Below are 22,980 nucleotides of genomic sequence, written 5' to 3' on the forward strand. Positions count from 1 at the left end.
GCAAGAGTTAGAACCAAATAGTGTCAATCACGTATAACTTTCTTCCATCCATTCTTTCCCTCAGCCCTCAACAGTGGAGAAGCAAGCAACATTCCCACCTCGCTGCACATCTTCAAGCCAAAGGTGAGGCCTGGGCTGGGTACAAGGGAGGGAAAGAGCATTGAATTGGTTGTGAGACTGAAGTTTTATTCAAACTAGCTGATTGTTTAAAAATCGGATAATGGACTGTGCTCAAGTATTTATCACCAATACTTCAGCTGTCTATTAAATTGTAAAACACATGTTTGTTCATTCTGGGTCTAATGGCATGGCGTGTAATTACCGAGAATCTATGGGATCTTTCTGAAGTCCTCCAGGGACAGGGAAAACAGAACCAACTGAGGATGTTTAATGGCAGTGATTGTAGAAAAACAAAGCCATTGCTTATTCAGACCCTCTAGAGCTTAACCCATTTAATAAATTGCCTACCTATGAAAAACACATCCATGGGTGTATACACACACACACACACATATAACAAACTTCGGCTCATCTCATTGGCAGCATGATTATAACCAAATAATGGGCCATCCAAAGAACATAGTATCTTCTACTCATAAGGCCCTTTATGAGTCTTCTAATATATCCTCCCATCCCATGGAGCAGTCTTTTCTATTATATTATGGACTGGGAGCAATAACGATGAGCAGAATGATTTGAGTGCCTACCATGTACAAAAACTGGGCTAAACAATTTCTATAAATAATGCCTCATCTCATCCTAGTTCAGTTTTTGAAAGGGGTAGATAAGGTTATTCTCACTTTAGAAATGAGGAAACAGGCTTAGACAGGTCGAGTGAAATGAAGGCTTTAAGATTTAGATCCAGGAGGCCTGTCTGTATTTCAAAATATGTATTTGTGGATATTATTCTTCCCAAAGTCTACTTGAGAACTTCTGGAAAGGAAGACATAGTCATTCCTCTATAGTGTATGTCATATTTTAGGAGATTGTTCCATATATTAGGACTCTAATATTTTCTGTAAACAAAAAATTTACTCATAGGTTCTGTTTTTAGTCTGTCTTCTGCATGGTTGTATATGGGGGAACATGGCTGTTCAGTAATTTCTTTATCTACTCAATGAGGATTTATCGTTCATCTATTGTAAGTCACTATTGTAAGAACCCTAACACTGTTCTAGGTGCTGAAGTTAACATGATGAACAAGACAAAGTTTTTGCCTGAATAGAAGATATTGGGCATCTTCCTACAGATTGTACCTCCTTTGCTCTAATCATCTTCAATTTCTTCTTCTTTTTTCCATTGCAAAATAAAATTTAAAAATGTATGCCCATGTCTTCAAGAACATAGACACAAGCCTTCATAAACAAATATATTTATCATGATCACACTTAGAAAAGCCAGCAATAAAATCCTCAATATCCAAGATAGTAAAATAAGTATGATGAATATGCCAGATAGACTATTAAGTCATGGCAAATTAAGTTCATGATAGATTTTTAATGCTATGGAAATAGCAGATGATATATAACTGTCTTAAAAGTTTGATCCAGTTTTCGGTGTGTGCATGAGTGTGGGTTTGTCTACAAATGTCTGTAGAAAAAAGGCTAAAGGGAAATATGCCAAAGTCTTAACAACAGTTATTTACTGGATGATATTTTCTATGTTTTTTTATAATAAGCATGTCTTTTAAAGTGCAAGGTTTATGCCTAGTGTGTAAAGGGCATTGCTTTAGGCAATGTACAGTCAGCAGTCAACATAGTGGGACATCTGCTTGGGGACTGCAGTGTTTATAAATCAAAATGAGTGTGTGTGTGTGTGTGTGTGTGTGTGTGTATAAATAAGTATATGGTCAATTCTTTATTTTCCAGAACTTACTTTTTATCCCATTTTCCTTTCTCACTGTCTGTCATCTATATGAGTCACATCTCGCCACAGTCAGTTGTGATCCAACCATGTTTAATAATAGCCTAAGAAAAATACGCGTAGGAAGATGAACCTGCTTATGGCAAAGGGAGAACCGCTACAAGTTCAGAGCCGTGTAGAAAATGATTTTGGATTATACCATCTTCTGGTTTATCTGAGTTCCTAATTGCCTCTACATACAAAGATCACTAATCAGTGGCCATTTGCTTAGCAATAGTTTTGACCATTGATGTAGAATCATAATAGCTAATAAGAATGAGTAACAAATTTATAAAAATTCATGCTCCCATTCTGGAAATAAAGGACTAGTTCTTTTTCACAGCAGTGATAATTTGGAGGCAATAAATGTCTTACATTTTGACATTATCTGCTTACAATTTGTCACCAGTACTTTAGCTATCTATTAAATTCTAAACTACATGTTGTGTGCATCCTGGGGTTCAATGGCATGTTATGCAGTGATGGCTATAACTAACAGCTAACAAGGAACAAGCAAATGAACCTGTTTGGGATGGGGCACGCAGTGGATTAGAATTTTTGTTAGGTAAAATTGATTTGCGATTACATAGCTGCAAAAGAAGCTGTTAGTGTTTCTGATATCTGTATTTCAATAGAAATACAACACAAGTATTTTGTACTATTTGTCATTCTAGACAATTAAACAGTACTAGAGAGAGATCTATCCCTCTCTCCATTAGCATGCAAATCCTATATTTGTCTTTGGAGGCATAGAACTTGGAAAGTTGCTATGACCGTTTCCCCAGTATTCAGTCCATCTCCGTTACAGCCCCACCTCTTGCACATGCTATCTTGTCTTCCAACGCAGGAGATAATGCGGAACATGATCTAACATATCTCATGTCAAATGCAGCACAGCTGAACTTAAGCTCAAGTCAGCAAAGACAGGCGATTATATCTCAATTATTTTCTGGAACTAGGTTTTGGAGAGACGGCTCAACCAGTATAAGACAGTGTACAGTGAATACTAAATTGAACTCACACTCCTAGAAAATTGAAGACCGCGGCTCAATGTAGTCAGTGAAAAGGAAACCCACATAGGCACACTTCTGGGGTGCTGGGACGTTTCACAAACAGGATATTTATCCTCACTTGCTTAAGGAATATTTACAAATATAGAGGGCCTGCCCTTATATAAAAATAAATTATACAGCCATTATAGATTGTTACATAGACATTTTGTGGCACTTCAGGTAACAATCCATAATGGCTGTATAGATTCACGTATCTGATCTGCTGCACTCTAATATTTACATTTATTTCTCATATATACTCATTAGTATGGCATTTCTATGTAAATTTCCAGGAGCTTCATTCAAACGTTTATTACTGTACGTGACTTCACTGAGCATATGAATCACCATAGCCTCACCAGTAAATACTGGACAATACAGCATAAGTTGCCTCAGTCTTGCTGATTCCTGCAAGCTTCATGGCTCATGAACAGCATGAGGTCACAATCACTCAAAGGCTTCTTAGACATAATTCCTGAGCCATGTTTCTTCCTCCACTCATTCCTCTTCTCTGTCAACCCTTATTCCCCATCTCCCCTAACTGATCTGAATAGGAATTTCCCCTAGGTCCTCAGAGCTCTAATTCTCTCAAACTCAGCTCTCCGTTCTCTTATTGTGTTACACCTCCCATAATACCACAGGATGGCAAACATTTCTGTCCTCACAAAATCTGCCAGCCCACAAGACCTTTGACACCTGCCCTCCCACCCCTGGTCACTTGTCAAGTGAGGAGATCTCTTACCTTTGGCAGAGATGCCCTGGAACCTGAACTCTGGGTGGTCATCGTCAAGACGGTGGTGATGCCCAGTGCGACCCTAGCAGGGGCTGCATCCATGTTTATCCAAAAGGAGACCCAGGACAAAATGACTATCAACAGACTGGGGATGTACATCTGGATCAAATAATACCCCATCTGGCGTTCCAGGTGAAATTTAACCTCGATGCAGGTAAACTTTCCTGGAAGCAGGAAATAATTATTTAAAATCCAATTTGAATTTATCTTTCCCATTCCAGCCTCCCACTGTTGCTTTCTTTTTAAGAGTATTACAGGTAGATTTAGAAGATTGCATAAAATGCCCACCGTGCATAACCAATTCAACTCTTTTTCAAATCAACCAGTAATGAAGTAACAGTGGGGAGAATGAGTGATCTAAAGAGTCATTGGACCCAGACCATGTGGCATATTTAACTTTCTAACTCTGTGCTTGTTACAGCTTGATTATTTAGAGTTTCAGAATTTGCAAGACTTTCAGAAACTGACCAGAAGAAATACTCACGTTTTGTGAAGTTATAATATATAATATATAACCTGCAGTATATATGCATGGCATAAAATATATAGCATATAACCTACAGTATATATGTGTGGCATAAAATGTATAGCATATAATATGTAACAGTTGAAAATGGTAAAGTTCACACGGAGCTCTCAAAGTATTTGGATAACTGTGTATCTGTCTTTGTGCTAGCCATAGTAAGAGAAAAACGTACATTTGTATATGCCGTGCATATAATCTACTCATTGTAACAGTTTCCTAGCTTTCTGGGTAATTGCTTGAGGACATTTAGAATATTCCTACAATCTGTTTACAGTGGTATATTACTTATAAAAAAGGGTGCATACAAAGGTTTTAAAACTTTGGACATACTATTAAGAGACAGAAGCTCCTGCCCCTCGCCACTTTTCTTCTTCTTTAATTGGTTTGGAGTCAGAACCTCGGAAGGTAATTTGGCTTAGTCCACACAAATTACAGGAGATAGGGTTGGATTCCTCTTGGTCAGGAAAAACACTTTGGAATCAGATTTTGGTCACTTCATTAGAAGCACCATTGACTACAGGAATAAGTGTTCACGAACATTCTATTCAGCAAGAGACCTGGGGCCGTCACTGAACAAACCATCCTGTCTAGCTTGTCTCTCCATGATCAGCCTGTGTAGAACCAAAGACTGGGACATCCATAGGAAAAGCCATCAGCTTTACTGGGCAGGCATGATCTCCCATTCTCCCCTGGCCCTGTGTGTCTATCAACACTACTGACAGTGCATGACCTTAGAGCCAGCTGAATTCCTGCCAGCTGATTTTCATCCAAATTCCTATTCCTATCCAGGACTGGAGAGCACAGCAACCGTATTCCTGAGTTTACAGAGACCTAGGTGGTTAGTCCTCTCCCACTAAGTCAAAGAGTACAAACTGACTTGAGGATCCAATGTCAAGAGTGGATGCCAGGGATGGGCCAGAATTTATGCTTTTCTTGCACTACACACAAGGTCTTGTACACATTTCCTCAGATTCATTTGACAGCAAATGGTCAGTAAGAGAACAGCAAAAGATTCCCAAATCTGTTTCCTTCTGTCTCCATTTTGGAGGACTTACCTATTTTTCCCACTGACTTATTCCAGAGGGTATAAGCATCTATCTCTAGAGGGGGTTTTGAGCCAAGCCCAGGTCTGTGCCTTGTACCTCCACTTTCTTGCTAAAGAGCTAGCAATTAAGGTGATATGATGGATCTTCCATGCTACAGATAGAGTCCGCTTGGGTTTAGCAGCTGAAAGGAAACTTACCAGTGTTGTAGTGCTTTGTGCAGTAGCCAAGTTCCTTCTCTTCTTTCAAAATAAACTGAGGCAGGGTCAGTCCTTCAGCAACTTGAACTGGACCATCGCTTAACCACTCAAATATCAGGTCATTCATCGTGTACCCAACTGGAGTAAACAAATCATAGTGAAAAACTGAATGCATCTTTCAAGAAAGCTCGAAAGTCTAGCTATGTAAAGAAACAAGCAAGGAAGCCATCTAAAGCAGACACATGCTCAGTCAATTCAAGAGCATTTTTTAAAAGATAAATGTTTATTCATTTTTGAGAGAGAGAGCACATGAGCAGGGGAGGGGCAGAAAGAGAGATGGGGACAGAGGATCTGAAGCAGGCTCTGTACGGACAGCATCGAGCCCAATGTGGGGCTTGAAATCATGAACTGTGAGATCATTACCTGAGCCACAGTTGGACATTCAACTGACTGAGCCACCCAGGCACCCCAAGAGCATTTTTAATAAAAGAGCTATAATCATGACAACTACATGTCATTGGACCCAAAGATATTGAAGAGAGCAAACTATTTCTGGATGATTTTTTTCTGTGTAATGGGAGGATGGAATCTATGAAGTCCATTTTCTTCTACCCTCTTTATTTACTAAATCTTTCTGAAGAACAAACCAGTAAATAAACATAAAAATCCTTTGAAGATTGTCTTTACTTGAAAGAGCTGACAACCCAGTAAGACAATCCGATTCTTGGCACCAGGCTTAGTATTTTAAATGAAAAGCATTCTTCTTCTTCTTTTTTTTTTTTTTTAGATGAGAATGAATTCATTACAGGGCTGCCTAAAACACTCCCATTGCAAGTGTGGCCCCTCTTCTAGGGTATATTAGCTTTATTTTCAGAAAGCGTATCTTAAAGTCTTTATGTTCAATCTTATGTTATTTTACCAAGTGGGGAATGCTGTAGAATAACGCAAATCAAGAATATCCATGTGTGCTAGTATCTTGCTAAATGGGCCCACTCATCACAATGATTCATAGGAAGTAAAACAGATTCTCCACTATGTAAGGTCCTATTGTTATGTGACTTTTGAACCAGCCACAGTAAGATTGTTATCAGTTTATTAAACCAAAGTTAGCTCTTAGTTTCTAAGCTCCTGCTAACTAGGTCACTATCTGTTAAGTGCTCCTGGACCTTTTCACACCTCAGAAATGAAGGCTGCTATACCTTCAGGTATCATTTCTCTCCCTTCCCACTTTGTTTGTGATACTTGAATTCTAAAATGAGAGTGAGTAGCACAAGAGATATTATGTGAGGTCTTGGCTGGCCAATAGCTTCAGCATATTTATTAAGTTTATAGATTCTTATTCTTGTTGACTGCAAGATAGTGACTCACCAAAGCCACCCAGAAATCAATGGCAAAGTTAACTGGAATCTACTTTCCTCTTTCTTTGGACCACCTTTTCTATTCAAAGCCAAAAAGGAAAGCATGGACGTCAAGGAATTACAAAGAGAACCCTGTGCAAGCATTGATGTTCCATTAAGAGAATGGCCAACCCTGTCTCTTGCACTGCTACCCTGTAAGAGTGCTTCTTGGGTGTCTCCAACAACTGCAAGAAGCTTATAGCCCTGTATCCTTGTAGCCCCACATCTTTATCTGGCAAGCTTCATACTGGCCACCACAATAATAATTGTTGTCAGCCATCCTGAAGTCCCACACTGGGACAGAAAGAGGAGTCAAAGAGAGGGGGAAGGAGGGAGGAAGTAACATGAGGGCAAAAAAGTGAGGAATAATTCCCACCCTATACATTCAAAGTCAGAGGTAAACACACCGCTGCTTCTTTGATTTCGTTACTTCCAGGGCCTGCAAGAACCAAACATATTTACTAATTGGAGCTTTTTAAATCTTGGAGGAGCCTCAGATGACAGCTATGGTTGCTGTTTTACAGAGAAAATAAGTGTTGGGGTGAGGCAGGGGAGAGTTTGGACCAGTAGAGAAGACACAAGAAAGGAACCATTATATAAGAAAATGTTTTTCTCAACTTTCTTCTCAGGAGAAGGGACAATAGGGAAAAAAATAAATACATAAAGCCTACTGTAAATCAAAAATTCTCATTTTATCCCCGCTAACTTCTTAAAACAAAGACATTTCATTATTTTGTTTATTTCTGTAGGGAATTTCAAGGGAAATCTACAGTGATTTGAAGTGATCAGGAGGAAACCCTGTGACTGCCTCTTTTTTTAATAATAGTTGACACGTCTTTTTATCTTTATCATTTGTCTACACCAAGAAGTTAAAAGTATTTCCTTGCCCTTGCCTCATTAAATCTCCTAACATCCCTGTAGGTCAGTAGCACTTGTTATTCTCTGCATTTTACAAACAGAGAAAGTGACAGAGCAAGCCATAAAAACATTTCATGTCTCTTGCCTAAAGATCTTATTACCTTGGAGGCATCAGCGACTTATGGCACATGTCAAAAATTTCAGTGACATCAGGGTAGGGCATAAAGGGGACAAAGTAGATAGCATTTCTCTGTTTCCTTCCCCATGCCTTTGTGAATCCACTGCCCATCTAAGGGAAATGCCATTTCTTCCATATCATCTCTAGCCCCCCGTTCTTCTACCCTCCTCTGGTGAAGGTCCCTGTATCTTGCCCTCAAATCAGGTATCCCTTCCTGCCACAGGTCCTTTGGGGTGATGGTCTTCATGAGCATAAGATAGAAAGAAACAATTTTCTGATTAGAGAGTGATTCATTTTAGAGAATGAATGACTAATAATCTTAATTTTCCCAGGACACATTTTTATTTCAAATAAAAGTTACTAAATCAGGTTTGTTTTTTGAGGAAGGGTGAGTTATTTGGCCTTTTATTTTGAAAGAATGTCCGTGTATGAGACTTGCACACACACTTGCTTCTCCTTCCATTAGGGCCTTGGGAGTTGGTAATGGGTAGAGAATGAGTCTCATGGGTCCTTTCTTCTTAATGACACATTAAAAGAACCAGGTCATTGGTTAAAACAAGCAGGCAGTCATTTCAACAGTAGGGACTTACAACTCTCCAGCTGCATTGTACACGTCTGGACATCCATTGGAAAATTCTTCAAGTCCATGGGACAGGATAGGGTCAAGGTGAGTCTTAGCAAAGAAAAAAATTAAAAACAAGTTTTAGATCAGTGAGGTCTGATTCTTGAGGAACAAACCAAAAATACATTTGGCATTAAGCAAAGTGACACTGATCTAAAGAATGAAATCTAAGCTCTCAGAGCAATGCTTTCTGTTTTTCAAACGAACAAGTAGTCATTGGTAAATTTTGAGAATATTGTGGAATTTCATCATAACCCCTTACTCTCTATTTCCCATCTTCCCACCTCAGTGATCTCAAGTGTATTCTAGAATCAATAAGAGTACCTGAGAAATAATGTAATGAGAACAATGGGCTCTTGGTCACACTGATGTCCAATAGACATAAAGTTCATACTATTTTAGAGTTATACTTTGGACACGTGGACTTTGCTCCAAGGACAATCAATGATGTGATAAACATAATTGGTTGTGATAAGCATTGGCTCTCCTTCCATCAAACAGGCACATGCTTACCTCTTCTTTTGCTAATGCCCTTGGATAGGTTAACAATATATTGTCGTACTTATTCTAAAATTTTGACAAATCTGGAGCCAATAATGCTTGAGCTGAAAAAACCATTTAAGGATGGTGGTCTTCACCTCTCTGCACCCAAGAAAGGCTACTCTGCCTCTCCTTTCCTCTTCCCTTAACTTTTCAGAGCTCTGGCCAGCTCTGACCATGCCTTGTATCAAGGTGTTGATTGAGCTGCTCTCTCTTTTCCACCATTTCCTTGTTTAGTCCTCAAGGAGATGGTGCACACCTGTAGCTCTTCAATTTTTCGGTACCTCAGAAGTGTAAGGAAGGAGATTAAGATTGAGAATCAGCAGATCTGGGTTCCCTTCCCAGTATTGCCTCAAACTATCTCTGTCCCCTAAGCAAGACCTTAAACTGAAACATTCATCTCCTTATCAATCGATGGGGTAGGGTAAAATGATGCTTATTCCCATTTAGCTCTAATATTAGTGTGCCTGTTATTCTAAACTTCAGTGCTCCAAGTTCTGTTCATTTTCTCCCAAATATCTTTTATATGCATAGAACCCTCTGATGCGTGCCCTATTACCTGAACTCTCCTCAACTGTCATGCTCATGCTTGCTCTCCTTTTCTGGTTCTCTTCTCTTTCCTTTCTCTGCTTCATTTTGTCCATTCCATGCAAGCCAACACAGAGCAAAAAGTAATGGCATGCTTATGTTAAAGCAAGAAAATGTCTGGGATTCGAAGTGAGATTAAGTGCTGACAGTCTTCAAAATTGTTAAAATGCTACAATGATTGGGAAAAGCAAGACACCATGGAGTGTATTGTAATCCCAATTATGTAAAAATATTTTCAATTTGGGGAAGAAACACGACGCTGTCTTAAAAAGTATTTGTGTTTGGTGGGATGATTCATATTTTGTTTTTACTCTTTATTCTGCATTATCTGTGTTGACAAGTATAATTAAACATGCCTGTTTTCAAACAATAGCAGGAAGGCAAAATTATAAAATTCTGTTTTATCCAGTGATCCCTTGATTTGTTGTATTCTTATTAAACTTTTGCCATAAACATACAGTATTTCACCTTCATTGCTAAACAAATTACCTAGCTTCTGTGGGCTATTCTGAGAACACAAAAACTGTGTTTCTAAGGGAAAAAAGAATTGTTTTGAGTTGTAAACAAAGGACTTAAAAATAACATTTTATACAAGAAAAATAAGTTTTGTCAATCATGGAGTTCATTTAGAGATATAGATATAAATGTAAATACAGATATTTAGATTTTTTCATGTCATGAAGACTTTATTTTTGGAAAACACAATATTATTGAGATTAATGATGTAAACTGTTTAAGGGCAGAGTAAAAGAATCAAAATGAAAATTTCTAGTAATCAAAAACTGTTTAAAATCTGACCCTTTATTAAGGGGGAAAAGACCTCAACAGGATCTACAGATACAGGTTTTGTTACTAACACGATGAGAATCTATTTATTTTCTCCTACTTTTTAAACTGGAATATTTTTGTCAAACAAAAATAGGTTCATCATACAGAAATAATGAGGGGGCATGTGCATAATTTAAGTGAATCAAAACCAGAAACTTTGGAAATTTCGTCACGATTTTGAAAAGTTTACTTTTGAGAAATTAAAAAATAATAATAGTGGAAATGAATACAGCTTTACAAAATATGCAGCATGCAATTCAACTGTATTTCATCTGCTATTGGAAACAACTCAATTTTAATATTCTTTTTTTAAGTTTATTTATTTTAATACATAAAAATGCTTTTTTTATTATTTTATTTTTTTAAATTTTTTACCATTTCGATTTAGTTTTGAGAGACAGAGTGCTAGTGGGGGAGGGACAGAGAGAGAGGGAGACACAGAATCTGAAGCAGGCTCCAGGTTCCAAACTGTCAGTATAGAGCCCCATGTGGGGCTTGAACCCACCAACTGTGAGATCATGACATGAGCCAAAGTCGGACGCCTAACCGACTGAGCCACCCAGACGCCCCTACAAATTTTATTTAAATCCAAGTTAGGTAACATGTAGTGTAATAATGGTTTCAGGAGTGGAATTTAGTGATTCATCACTTACACATAACACCCAGTGCTCATCCCAGCAAGCTCCCTCCTTAATGCCCATCACCAATTTAGCCCATCACCCCACCCTTCTCCCCTCCAGCAACTCTCAGTTTGTTCCCTGTATTTAAGAGCCTGGGTGGCTCAGTCTTTAGTCCGACTTCAGCTCAGGTCATGATCTCCTGGTTGGTGGGTTTGAGCCCCACATTGGGCTCCTGCTGACAGCACAGAGCCTGGAGCCTGGTTCTGATTCTCTTGTCTCCTTCTCTCTCTGCCCCTCCCTTCCTTGTGCATGTGTGCACACACGTGCACTCTCTCTCTCTCTCAAAAATAAATACACATCACGTGGTTCACAAGTTTGAGCCCCGCATCGGGCTCTGTGCTGACAGCTGGGAACCTGGAGCCTGCTTAAGATTCTGTGTCTTCCTCTCTGTCTGCCCCTCCCTTGCTTTCTCTCTCTCTCTCTCTCAAAAATAAACAGTAAAAACAAGAGTCTTATGGTTTGCCTCCCTCTCTATTTTTATCTTATTTTTCCCTCCCTTCCCCTATGTTCATCTGTTTTGCTTCTTCAATTCCACATATGGGTGAAATTATATAATATTTTTAATCATAGGCTTGCTGAAAATGTTTTTATTGTGAAGTGAACTTTTTACATTTAGGGAGAAGTGGCCTCACACACGATGATTTTTGCCTTTGCGGAAGATCTCACAATCCTACAGGGACCCAGAATTCTTAGGGTCAAAACTGTGGAGAACCCCACTAAGAAATTCCCAACAAGCCTGAAACTATCTGTGAGCTTTGCCTCAGCTGAGGACTCAGCGGGTATTCTTCTTCTTCCTCATTTGTTTTTCTAATTTCCTTTCCAGATAGGTTTTGTATTGGAACCCAATGGGCACCAATACAAGGAGAAAAGTTAACGGCTAATAGTTTGCTAAATCGTGTCATTAGCTGAGCAAATGGGAAGCCTTTGTAAAGACGTAATCAATCCCTTCATGGGTCACAGAGCCCATAATTTATGATGTCTCATTTACCACACATCTGCAAGCCTAAAATTCAGACTTGCCCTTTACTTATTTTTTTCTTTTTCATTGAAGTATACGTTAAACACAGTGGAAACATACAAATCCTAAGTTACAGCATGATGACTTTTTACATCTCTATCCACCTCTTTAAAAAGCACCCAGATCCAGATTTAGCATATATCCATCACCCCAGAACATTCCCTTGTGTTCTCTTCCCTGTCAAGAACCTTCAAAAGGAACTACCACTACATTTATTTTTAAGCTATTTTTTATTTTTAAAAATGTGAGCTTTGTGGGAGGGGGGATGAGCTTGATATTATTCTGTTCATCTCTACTGAATTGTAGAAATGGCACCAAATAAGACTGACACATACAACATTATCCTGAAACGTGAACAATTTTTATCTTCTTTACTCTGGCTCTCCATCTATTTTTGGTGGGTCTTACAGAATTAAATATTTTAATTGAAACTCAGACTTTTTGCTGGCAGACACTGCCTACAGCATATCAGATATGCTCGCCTCTTCTCCATGATGTGAAATATTAAGGCCGTTGCACCTGAAGGCACTGAGCTGAGGCCACCCATCTTCCATTTGATTTTTGTTGAAGAACTCATTTCCTGAAGCATTATCACACATTCCCCCACTGTCACTGTGGTTGACATACATGCTTTCAGGGCACCCATGCTCCTGTTTGCACAAGGTAGAGAGTAAAGTTCCTTTAGCAGGGGCCCGGTTACTTTCCTGAGTGTAAGAAGGCTGAGCAAACATTTTCATTTTAAAGGCAAAAAAATAAATAAAATGAAACACAGGAAGTGAGTCTCCCAAAAACCTCATTTCCCTTCCCTCTCCTGTTTAGTTCACTTTGCCCATAAGACTAGCTCTTGGGTTTACACCTTACTCAAAGTTTAAATGACTAACAGGTGCAGAACTTGTAAAGTGTTTCAGCTAGCTTTCCATGTATTTCTCCCGTATTACAGTGCATGATCCACAGAGCCTGGGACTGTGTTATTTACCATGTAAAATGATGCCTGGCATGGGGCAGACATTCAATAAATATTTGTTGACCAAATGGATGAGTTGGCATCCTAAAGTCCTATGGGAGAAATCCAGGCTTTTCTGTGGAAATGGGAAAGGACTACGGATTTAGAAGAGAGGAACCCAGTCATCAGAGCCCAGAGAGTATTGCCAAATTAAAAGATAGAGGAAGCTGGCAAAGCTTGCTTGCCCCTTCTGTAAGTTGCTAGCAGGTTCTCAGTAGAAATAAGGCAAATCAAGCTGAGGGAAAATTAGGAAGCTCAGGCCACCTGTCCTTGAGCCTTGGACAGATAGCTGGGTCCACGGCAGACTTTTCTCACATTGCTAGACAGATGCAAATTAATCACTTAACTTTCCATTGGAAAGCTCCTTGATTCATGAAGCAACTACTGATTCATAAGAAACTCGGTGTCAGACTTGGGAGTTCATTCCTAGGGAGAGATTCTTCAGGGGGAAAAAAAGCCATTTGAAGAGGAAACGAGTTTTCAGGTAGAAATACAAATTTTAATGAGTGATCCGCTTACCTGAAGCAAAGATTACCAATGTACTATTTTGGTAGAGTTGATTCTAATGGTTACAGTCATATGTCTTTCTTGGAGAGGATGGACAAGGGGATGCTTTGTGTTTTTCAGGATAAGCAAGGGAGTCTCTGGTATATTGCTGTCATTCCTCTGTTAGGGACTACGTTGAGCACCCTCTATGTAGCACACCACAAAACCCAGCAGAGGGGTAAGACCTGCGGTGGGGTTTTTTTTTTGCATTAAAATACTTAATAAGGAAAAATAAAAATTTAGTGATGACAGGGTGCCTGGGTGGATCAGTTGGTTGAGAGTCCAACTCCTGATTTCAGCTCAGGGTATGATCTCAAAGTTCATGTGTTCGAGCCCGCTTTGGGCTTTGTGCTGGCAGCATGGAGCCTACTTGGAATTCTGTCTCCCTCTCTCTCTGCCTCTACCCTGCTCACTCATGCTCTCTTTCTCTCACTCTCTCTCAAAGTAAGTAAACAACATTTAAAGAAATCTAGTGAGGACAGTGATGCTCTTAACAATCATAATTCTCTGAGCGCCTGCTGCAGGCCAAGCACTCTTATTGGTTTACAGTCATGGAATACTCTCACGCAAGGCAGACAGCATTCTCTCTGTTTTTGAGCCAGCCAGAGTGAAGCTTAGAGATTAAGCCATTTTCCCAAAGTCACAAAACCTTTATTTAAGTGACCCAAGTTAGATTTGAACCAAACTTTAACTGGTGTCAGATCCATTTATTATTTTCCACTCTACTACATTTTCTCCTCAGGAAAAATTCTTACTAATTTCTCATCCTCTTTTGTCTGTGAAGTCAGGAGAGTGGATTATAGACACTTTAGTTGCTTTCTAAGGAAAGCAGGAATACCTCTTCCATTTTTCTTCAGAAATCCAGACTTCTCATGACTTGTTCTTTTAAGAACTCCTCTAGCCTCCCGTGGTAGCCTCACAGAGTAGAAGCCTCACAGTGTAGAAGAGACCTGGGTGGTAGACGTAGTTTACCCATAAAGAGCGATCTGACCTTGACTAAGTTTCTGGCCTCATTCTCCACCTACCCACAGCCCTATCCTGCTCAAAATTGTTATGATTCTAAACTGTAAGTGAAGGTGACCAACTTACAGGATTTCCTCTTATAGGCCAATTTGCACCCTTTTTTGTTTTTAAATAGGCTTCACACCCAGCTCGGACCAACTGTGGGGCTTGAACTCATGACCCTGAGATCAAGACCTGAGCTGAGATCAAGAGTTGGACACCTAACCTACTGAGCCACTCAGGTGCCCCTACACTCTTGAATATAGTGAAAACTTTCAATGCAAGTAATAATGCTACTTAAAATAGGAACTTTCTGGCAATCCAGGTATATAGGTGAGATATTTACTCCCCCCATTGGACTTTGTCATCCAACATCCTAGAACACAATCCACTCTTTCCCCCAAGAACATAAGAACAGCCTTACGATATAATGTAGGTTTGTTGAATCTCTCCTCTGAGTTGTACTTTGAAATATCTGAACCATGTGACATTCTAATGCCAGGGAGATTTGATAGGATACATCAAGTATCAAACAAGTGTGTCATCTTCAGCCACCTAGACCTTAAGTGAAATTAGCCTGGGGGCAAGTTAGAAGTCAAGTTAAAAGTGCATCATTAATACAACCCACAGATGGAGAGAGGGAAGGGAAGAGTTAGGGAGTTAGTGGATTTAAAGACACTGCCAGGCTGGTTGTCTGACCAAGAAACCTTTATCATTGTGGGTTTTAAACCCTGGTGGGCATTAAGTGTCATCTGAAGGGCATATGAATGCAAGTTCTCTGGCCCTCTTGATAAGCACCCCACATAATACTGATGCTGGTGTCCTGGAGCAAATTTTAAGAAGCACCACTTTAGTATGTCCCAACGGATGACTCTAATTACTGTCACCATGATAGATTAAAAGGAGAAAATTTTTGAAAGGGAAATAGGAAAGGGGATTGAGAAAGGGGTCTTCAATTTTTCAGTAATGCTAACACTCTTTTTGGGAAATACTACTTTCTACTTGATACCAGGGCAGGACAATTAGGCTCAAGTAGGGTTCTGTGTGACTGTACCAGGGGCTGTGAGACAAGAGGTGTGAATTGTGATCCTCAGTCACAATAGAGAGGCATGCTGGTCAAGCCAAGACAGTGAAACCAAGCTTAGTCCTCTGGCAACCAAGAATATGGTGGGTGTGTCCAGGAAACTGGGATAGATGCCAAGCAGGGTATGAGGACAGTTTCCATGTGCAGCAGAGAGGAAACCAAATCCATGCCTATTAAAACACATGAACATGCAAAGGTAGTCAGGGCAGTGGCAGTGTGTCGGGGCACCACTGTCCCTAGTCTCTGGACTAGAAAATGAGCCACTGAGAAATTTCAAAGGAAGTTGGGGAGGTGGCTGTAACATGCATTGGATGAACCTCTGCTATAAATTTTGAGAAGCTCATGGTACTTGTCAGGAAGGAGGACAGCACAGAGGAGGACAAGCACCAGGTCCATAGGGAGAAGGAATTAGTGTTACAGAATTCCACCTGGGTTGTAATCTAGCACATCCATTCAGCAGTTTTTGACAAGTGTTTATTGGGCACTGTGCATATCAGACACTTGAAATAACAGTTTCTCTCTTGAAGGAGATTTTTAGTTTAATATTATCAATTTGTTATTTCTATATATATATTCTTTTAATGGAATATATCCCAAGAGTTTGCATTTATTCTTCAACTTTTTAAAATTGTTTCCAAACATCCATTTAAAGAATCTTTCCAGACTATGTCAGTGAGACATACCTGAACTGAATTAAGCAGAAGTCTTTTAATTACTCCCTCGGGGCCTAGATAAGTGCTCACACTGATTGGTTAGAACAGATGACATACCCTTACAGACCTAGATCCTGAGCGGGCCCTTTGGGTGTATAAGAGAAGTAGGATTTGTAGTAATCATTTGATGCTCCTGAATCAAAACCCGTGGTACCCACAAAAGGATCTTGATCTATGGAGAACAAAAATAATTGGTCCAACTTTGGCAAGGCAGGCAAGGAATGAAATTTTTAAACTCATCTTTTGAAAGCTTTGTAATTAAATGGCTGCTTTGAACTCATTCATCATAAAAAGCGTAGGCGAGGGTCCTGCTCACTCCAGCCCTGAGCTATTATTCACCTAATCTGTGGGCAAGCACAGGTGTGGCTGTATGGAGGAAGGCCTTCCACATAAGTAAGGATTGCAAATTCGTGGTGTGTAAATTATTAGGAGTTCAAGAAGGTTCCCAATGCATATCCTTGCTCTTAGCTGCTACCTTCTCTTAGCTGTTACATATAATAGACATTTAGTGAGAGGCTCCCATGACTATTAAGATGCAATCCTGGTGAAAGAATGATGTTTTAAGGACCGTTAGTCATTTCCTCTTTTACATATTTTAGCTGATGGATTCTTACATTCCCTACCGATATCCCCTAGAGCAGACTTTGATACTGAGACTATTAAATGGAAGGATGAAACTGGATGGAAAACACGGCTCAGAATAGTGTGGCTAGGGCACCAGAGATCAATCATTTTTCAATATTGTTAGGGCAGAACGTAAACCCCATATTGGTTCTAAGCAGTACAATTAGACTCTATCCTCTTAGTCAATTTCAAAAAAAAAAAAAAAAAGAAGAAGAGGACCTGTTTTTCCCCGTTGACCTTGGGGTTTGGAGGAGATAAATTGCATCACTGCTGGTTCATCAGCAGTTCTCCTTTCCCCTAACGAAAATGCCAGTGGCTGACTAGGAAGGTCCATGTTTACCAAACATTATAAAGGCATCAGAAAATACCCATATGCATTGAGCAATACTAGCTGAGAAGGACAGAAATACAATATCTGTTCCCATCTGTGCCTGGTCCTTTCAGAAAATGTGCACACATATGGTTAGCCCATGTTAATTAAGTCCAAATATGGATTGGATTCAACTTGGAGAGCAGCTGATAAATCTGTGGCTAAAACTTTTCCAAATGCTTTGATATTTCCTGAACAAAAATGTTTTGAAGGTGTTGAATAGGAGAAGGCTAAATTGGACACCACCGGAAAGAAGAACTCAAAGTATCGAAGACTCAACTAATACTGTTCACATTTTAGTTACGTGTTAAATTTCAAAACCATTTCATATCTAGAATTTATTTATATACCCAAATATTCATGAAGACAAAATGTTATTAGGTCTGCACATGAGAATAACGAGAACTGACATGTCCATGGTTACTATATATCTAAAAGTACTGTATAGTAATTTTCTTAACATTTTGTTTGGGATTATTTTACTTTTGGCAAAAGAGAACAAATGCTTGTGAACTGCAGATATGGTTTGAAGATAACCAAAGTTGCTTTGTATCTGCTAACATCTGAGAGAAAAATTGTGCTACTTTGTTGGTATTTTACTTCATTAAGAGTTCTATTGTGATCAGTGGTAGAGGGTACTGGCTGCTGTTTCTGGTGGGAAAGGTTGGAGAGAGAACGGAGCCCTGGTCAGATGGTAGGATGCTCCATCGTTGACCAGGTAACACTTTGAAATCCAGCACAGTTCCTCAATTTGCTTTTAACTGGCAGATAAAGAGGAGACCTGAGCCTTATCTGAAAGAAAATGCAACTATCCCTTCTGTCATGAGCTAAAGGTCTCCCAACAGGAGGAAACCCAAGGCAGGGAGGGGATCCATCTGCTTGAAACTAAGTATGGAAGGTGAGTGGAGCCTGAGTGTTAATGGGCACTGAATAAGGAAATGTCCATGGGTGTGGGTTAGGGAGAATGGGGAGAGCTGTCTCCCCCCTATTCTTCCCCTTTATCCCATAGCCAACTTGGGGTTATTATGATATCCATTGCACATTTAGTATGAATCTGGAACTGAGAAAAATTGCAGATCAAAGAAAGGTTAAATGACTTCTCCTGGTCACCTAGTAAGATTGAGTTTGAATCCAAGTCTTCCTAAATCTCAGAACTGATGTCTTCCCCACCCCCATAGCATTCTGTGTGTAATCCCTACTAAAATGAAACATCAAATAAAGCATTTGTTTTACTGTCCTTTGGAAGAAATGATCAATCAGATATGGGATGGCCTTGCTCCGAGTGTATGTCATGTGTAGAACTTTATAATTCAATACATCCTTAACTGTCTTTCAATGACTGTCCAGTGATAAATGTTGTATCTTCTTCAGTACGGACATTAGTTTGTAATTTTAAATGCCACAAGCAAGGATAGACTTGTTGGAGAGACTACTGAACTTTGAGGATGTATAATTTTTTTCCCATTTTAAAATGGCCTGCCTTTCCTTTGGATTATGTGCTTTGAGAATGTGCTCGAGTAATTCATATGTCTCATAGGAGCCCTGGTGATATTATATGTATTTATTTTGGGATTAATGCCATCCAGGGAGGCTTTCAAAGACAGCACTATGGACCAGGCAGGAGCCCACGTCAACATAAGTTGAACAGACTCACTAGGACCTCTGAATTTCCTTTGGCTTCCTGCCACAAGATAATTCAGGTAATGAGTAATAGCAGATCTACCCTTCAACTCCACTGGCTCAAATATACCGGGTAATTTCCTTTAGCCTACATATCTAGTTAATAATTGTCCCAGCCTACCATCTTTGTATAATTGTCTAAAAGTATATAAACCCATAATTCTTGAATACATTCTAAAATAATATCTCATGGATACTCCTGCTGAGTGAATCAGAGGGTATAAATGATCTAATTTGCAATCGTGAAATTTCTCAATAGGGAGTTTGGTATTGAGTATTTGTCATTGTGTAAACTACATACCGCATATAAGGCTGCCTCTTAAACTACACGTAGTCCATTCTTCCCTGCCTCACTCCAAAATCAGGTTCCTCTTCTCAGGAGTTGAATATTCAGTTTGTGAGAGAAAGATTCAAAGATCCAAAAGTAGTTTGAGAGAGGCACCTTAAACTTCAGAATCCTCTTTTGCTTACTCCCAAGCCCCAAGGGACACAAAGGACTCACTCTTTTTTCTTCATCCTGAAGGAATTTTGTGGTTTGGGAAGGAGATCATTTTGAGTTATAGATGTATGCTAGAGCTCCAAGGAGCCTCAGATTTTATCTAATCTTTTCTAGTTCAATCTCATGTTATGGACAAGGAAACTAAGACTCCGAATGACTGATGGGGTTAGAGAGGCAGTTCCATGAGCCTGGAGGATACAGTAAATGATGCAAAGAAGTGTGGAGTTCCTGATGCCCTGAGCTACCTTCTCAGTATTCTGTTCTTTGCACCATCACCTTCAGAGCAAACTCTGATGAATGTTAATGAAGTGGAAAGTTACCTCCAAGAGGAGGAAGATCTACTGGTTGCCTTGTATTTCATTGCACAACCCCCTCTTTTCCTTCAAACAAGGGTAGAATCCTTACTCTGTTGCGTTTGAACCAATATTATGCCCTTAAGTATATGTGTATTTCTGAACCCAGTCAGGAGCTTGACAGAGCTTTCCAGCACTTTAAGAGAGTCTGTCATATACAGAACACACTTTCTAGACTCTAATACTTCTACCCTCAATGTTGCCTTTTTCGAGAGCCACTCTCCAGAAATACCTTCTTTTTATTGCTTAGCTCCTGATGAATCAACCAGTGTTTGTGTATGCCACTGCTTCCCAACCTCCCAACCTAGCTTGCCTCTAGGAAGAATGGAATCCTTGTGGTTTCCATGGCATTTACCAGCACTTCTCTAAAAACTTGCTGCTTAATTCTGATGTGGGCGCTTATGTTACAGTCATTAATTACTGCATTAAGTCAAGTCACAAAAGTAATGAGGATTTGGGCACAGAATTGGAAAATGAGAATGTAATTTTGCCTGGATTATAGGATATAAAGATAAACACGGTCCACATATGCACAAAGAAATCACAGCTTTCATAGCTGTCTTCTAACAGGAAATATGGGCTTATGTGCCTCATCAAAATTGAGAGTAAGATAATAAAAGTATCCATTGGTAACATTTAGGCAGGTCTTAGTTCACTGCATTTTATTTCCAGCTCTGACATCTAAATAGAGAATTTTCTTTTTTCCTATGCCATAAAAATCATCCTGTAACTAAAGTTAGAATCTTCTGAAGTTCTTGCATCAAGCTGCAGGCTGAGTCAAGGATAGGAGGTTATGTGAGAAAAGTTGGCCTTTTATATGTGTGGGTAGAGTTGGTCATTAGATAGGATTATTTGCAGAACACCGTTGGATGTCTGTCTAGAAATCTACACTCCACCTACTCTCAGTGGTGCCTTTATCATCAGAGGGAGAGGCATGTCAATCACCAAGAGTTCTCTATTACAACTCAAGTACTACTGGGAAGGTGGAACACTGAATCATTCACACCTAGAATTATGAATCAAATCAAGAGAGATTAACAAGCAAATCACCTCCAGTGCCATAAAAGAATGAGTTTCAGGTCAGATAACATTTGACTAACAAGCAAATCACCTCCAGTGCCATAAAAGAATGAGTTTCAGGTCAGATAACATTTGACGATGAGGGGAACAGATATCTTGGTGATAAGGGGTACTGTTGTGGAGGAGCAATCCCATAATTATTTATGGTTTGGAGGAGTCTCTGGAGGGTAGCATAAAGCCCATAGGTACCTGGTCAGTCAAATAAGAAGACGCTGAAGGCAAACAATATTTCCTTACCAACTTTGCCTCAGATATACCAATTCTGGAGGCATGCAATAAATATAAAAGCAAAAATAACAGTTGGAAGATGGTAGCTTCCTTAAGAACGATAAGGACCATTTCCTCTAAGAAACAAACAAAAAAGCTGAATACCCCAATACATGAAACATGCATACACTTTAGGGAGATTCAGGGACCCCCTGGAGTTTTCACCTAGCCCTCAGGTTAAGAACCCTACTCTATAGGGTCACATTCCAGGAGTAGGTCCATCCCATCCTTGTCTGGAATTTGTAGGGAGTTATCTTGATCATTTAACTCTTTGTCTTAGAGGCTGGAACAAAAAACACTATCATTAATTATAAGAAAATACCAAGAGCCCTAGAGTATATGGCAATGCCACTTTTGACCTGTATCCATATAATATATATTGTATTCTACTAACGTTCTTAACCAAAATCATCTTTTTCAAAGCTGAAAAAAATAGAAGTTCAGAGAGTAACAAATCTCCCTAGGTCATACAGCAGGTTCTGAGGCCAGAGACTCAAGCCCAGGGGTGTTTTACTCTAAAACCCTTGTCTACTATAGTATCAGAAATAGCCAAGACAGCATTCAACATCATAAGTTTCAGAACACAGCAAAATGAAAACTGGGAGATGAAGAACATCTTGGGGCTAGAGTGGAACATACTGTAAAATCAAATCAGCAACATAGTGTTGGTGACCAAGCAGATGTCTACTAACTCTAGTGGGACAAAAATGTATGAAAGTAAAAACAGTGAGGCAATTCCCTCCATTCTTCCAAAAATGGTAGCCGTTTGTTTATAATGTTAACAAATGTAGGGAAAAGCTACTGATTTAAGATGTAACAACTGTGATTTAAGTTATATAAGGAAGAGTTTCTGTATAATGCTAGACTAACTTATTATAGGATCCAAAGAGAGAATATGAAGTCTCCTTTTCTAAAGGTCTTTAAAATGAGAATGAGTTCTCAACAGGTTGCCTGAAGGTAGGGAAGTTGACTTAATGACTTTAATGGGTCTATTCAGCCCTTTGGTCCCTGGGATAGCAAAATTTTTCAGAAAGTAGATATGCTATATAAGCTACATATGCTATATAAAACTGAAGAGCTTTGATTCTTGTCCTAGCTTTCCTATTTATGGGCTCCATTATTTTACCTCACCTAACTTGCTGGAAGAATTCACTTCCTCATTGGTAAAACAAGGTGTTGGATTAGATATTTTGCAATATAATTCCTTCAAATTAAAAAAAAATACGCCTATGGTGCTATAAAAGTCAGAATACTGGCAGAAAATTTTCAGAAGCAACGGGAAGTAAAGGAAGAAAATAAATATTAGCAAAGACATTGTGGACAAGTGAGACAAGATGCTCTTCTCCAAAAATACTCACCCTCTCCTTTTTTCTTTCATATTGCATACCCTATGCCATGGTGCCCTGACTTCTACTGCAATTCATTACATTCAATTCAACAGATATTGTTTGAGCAATAATATATACAATACTCAAGGCTCACCTCACTATTCCACTATGGATTCAGGCCTTTTTAAGTAACATGAATTTAGAAT

At 39.3% G+C, this 22,980-nt stretch overlaps 1 protein-coding gene across 3 annotated transcripts in view; it reads right to left on the reverse strand.

Moving 5' to 3' along the window:
* The window catches only part of GLRA2 (glycine receptor alpha 2), a 171,983-nt gene that overhangs the window by 93,595 nt on the left and 55,408 nt on the right, over window positions 1-22,980 (reverse strand). For all 3 annotated transcript variants that reach the window (XM_081792421.1, XM_081792420.1, XM_081792422.1), the window contains 3 exons: window positions 8,540-8,622; window positions 5,517-5,654; window positions 3,697-3,911 (listed from right to left, as the gene is read on the reverse strand). In XM_081792421.1, coding sequence (XP_081648547.1) covers window positions 3,697-3,911; window positions 5,517-5,654; window positions 8,540-8,622 — 436 coding nt within the window. The remainder of the gene's footprint in view (window positions 1-3,696; window positions 3,912-5,516; window positions 5,655-8,539; window positions 8,623-22,980) is intronic.

This window comes from Panthera onca, chromosome X, assembly GCF_046562875.1.
Source record: "Panthera onca isolate mPanOnc1 chromosome X, mPanOnc1 haplotype 2, whole genome shotgun sequence".
NCBI lineage: Eukaryota > Metazoa > Chordata > Mammalia > Carnivora > Felidae > Panthera > Panthera onca.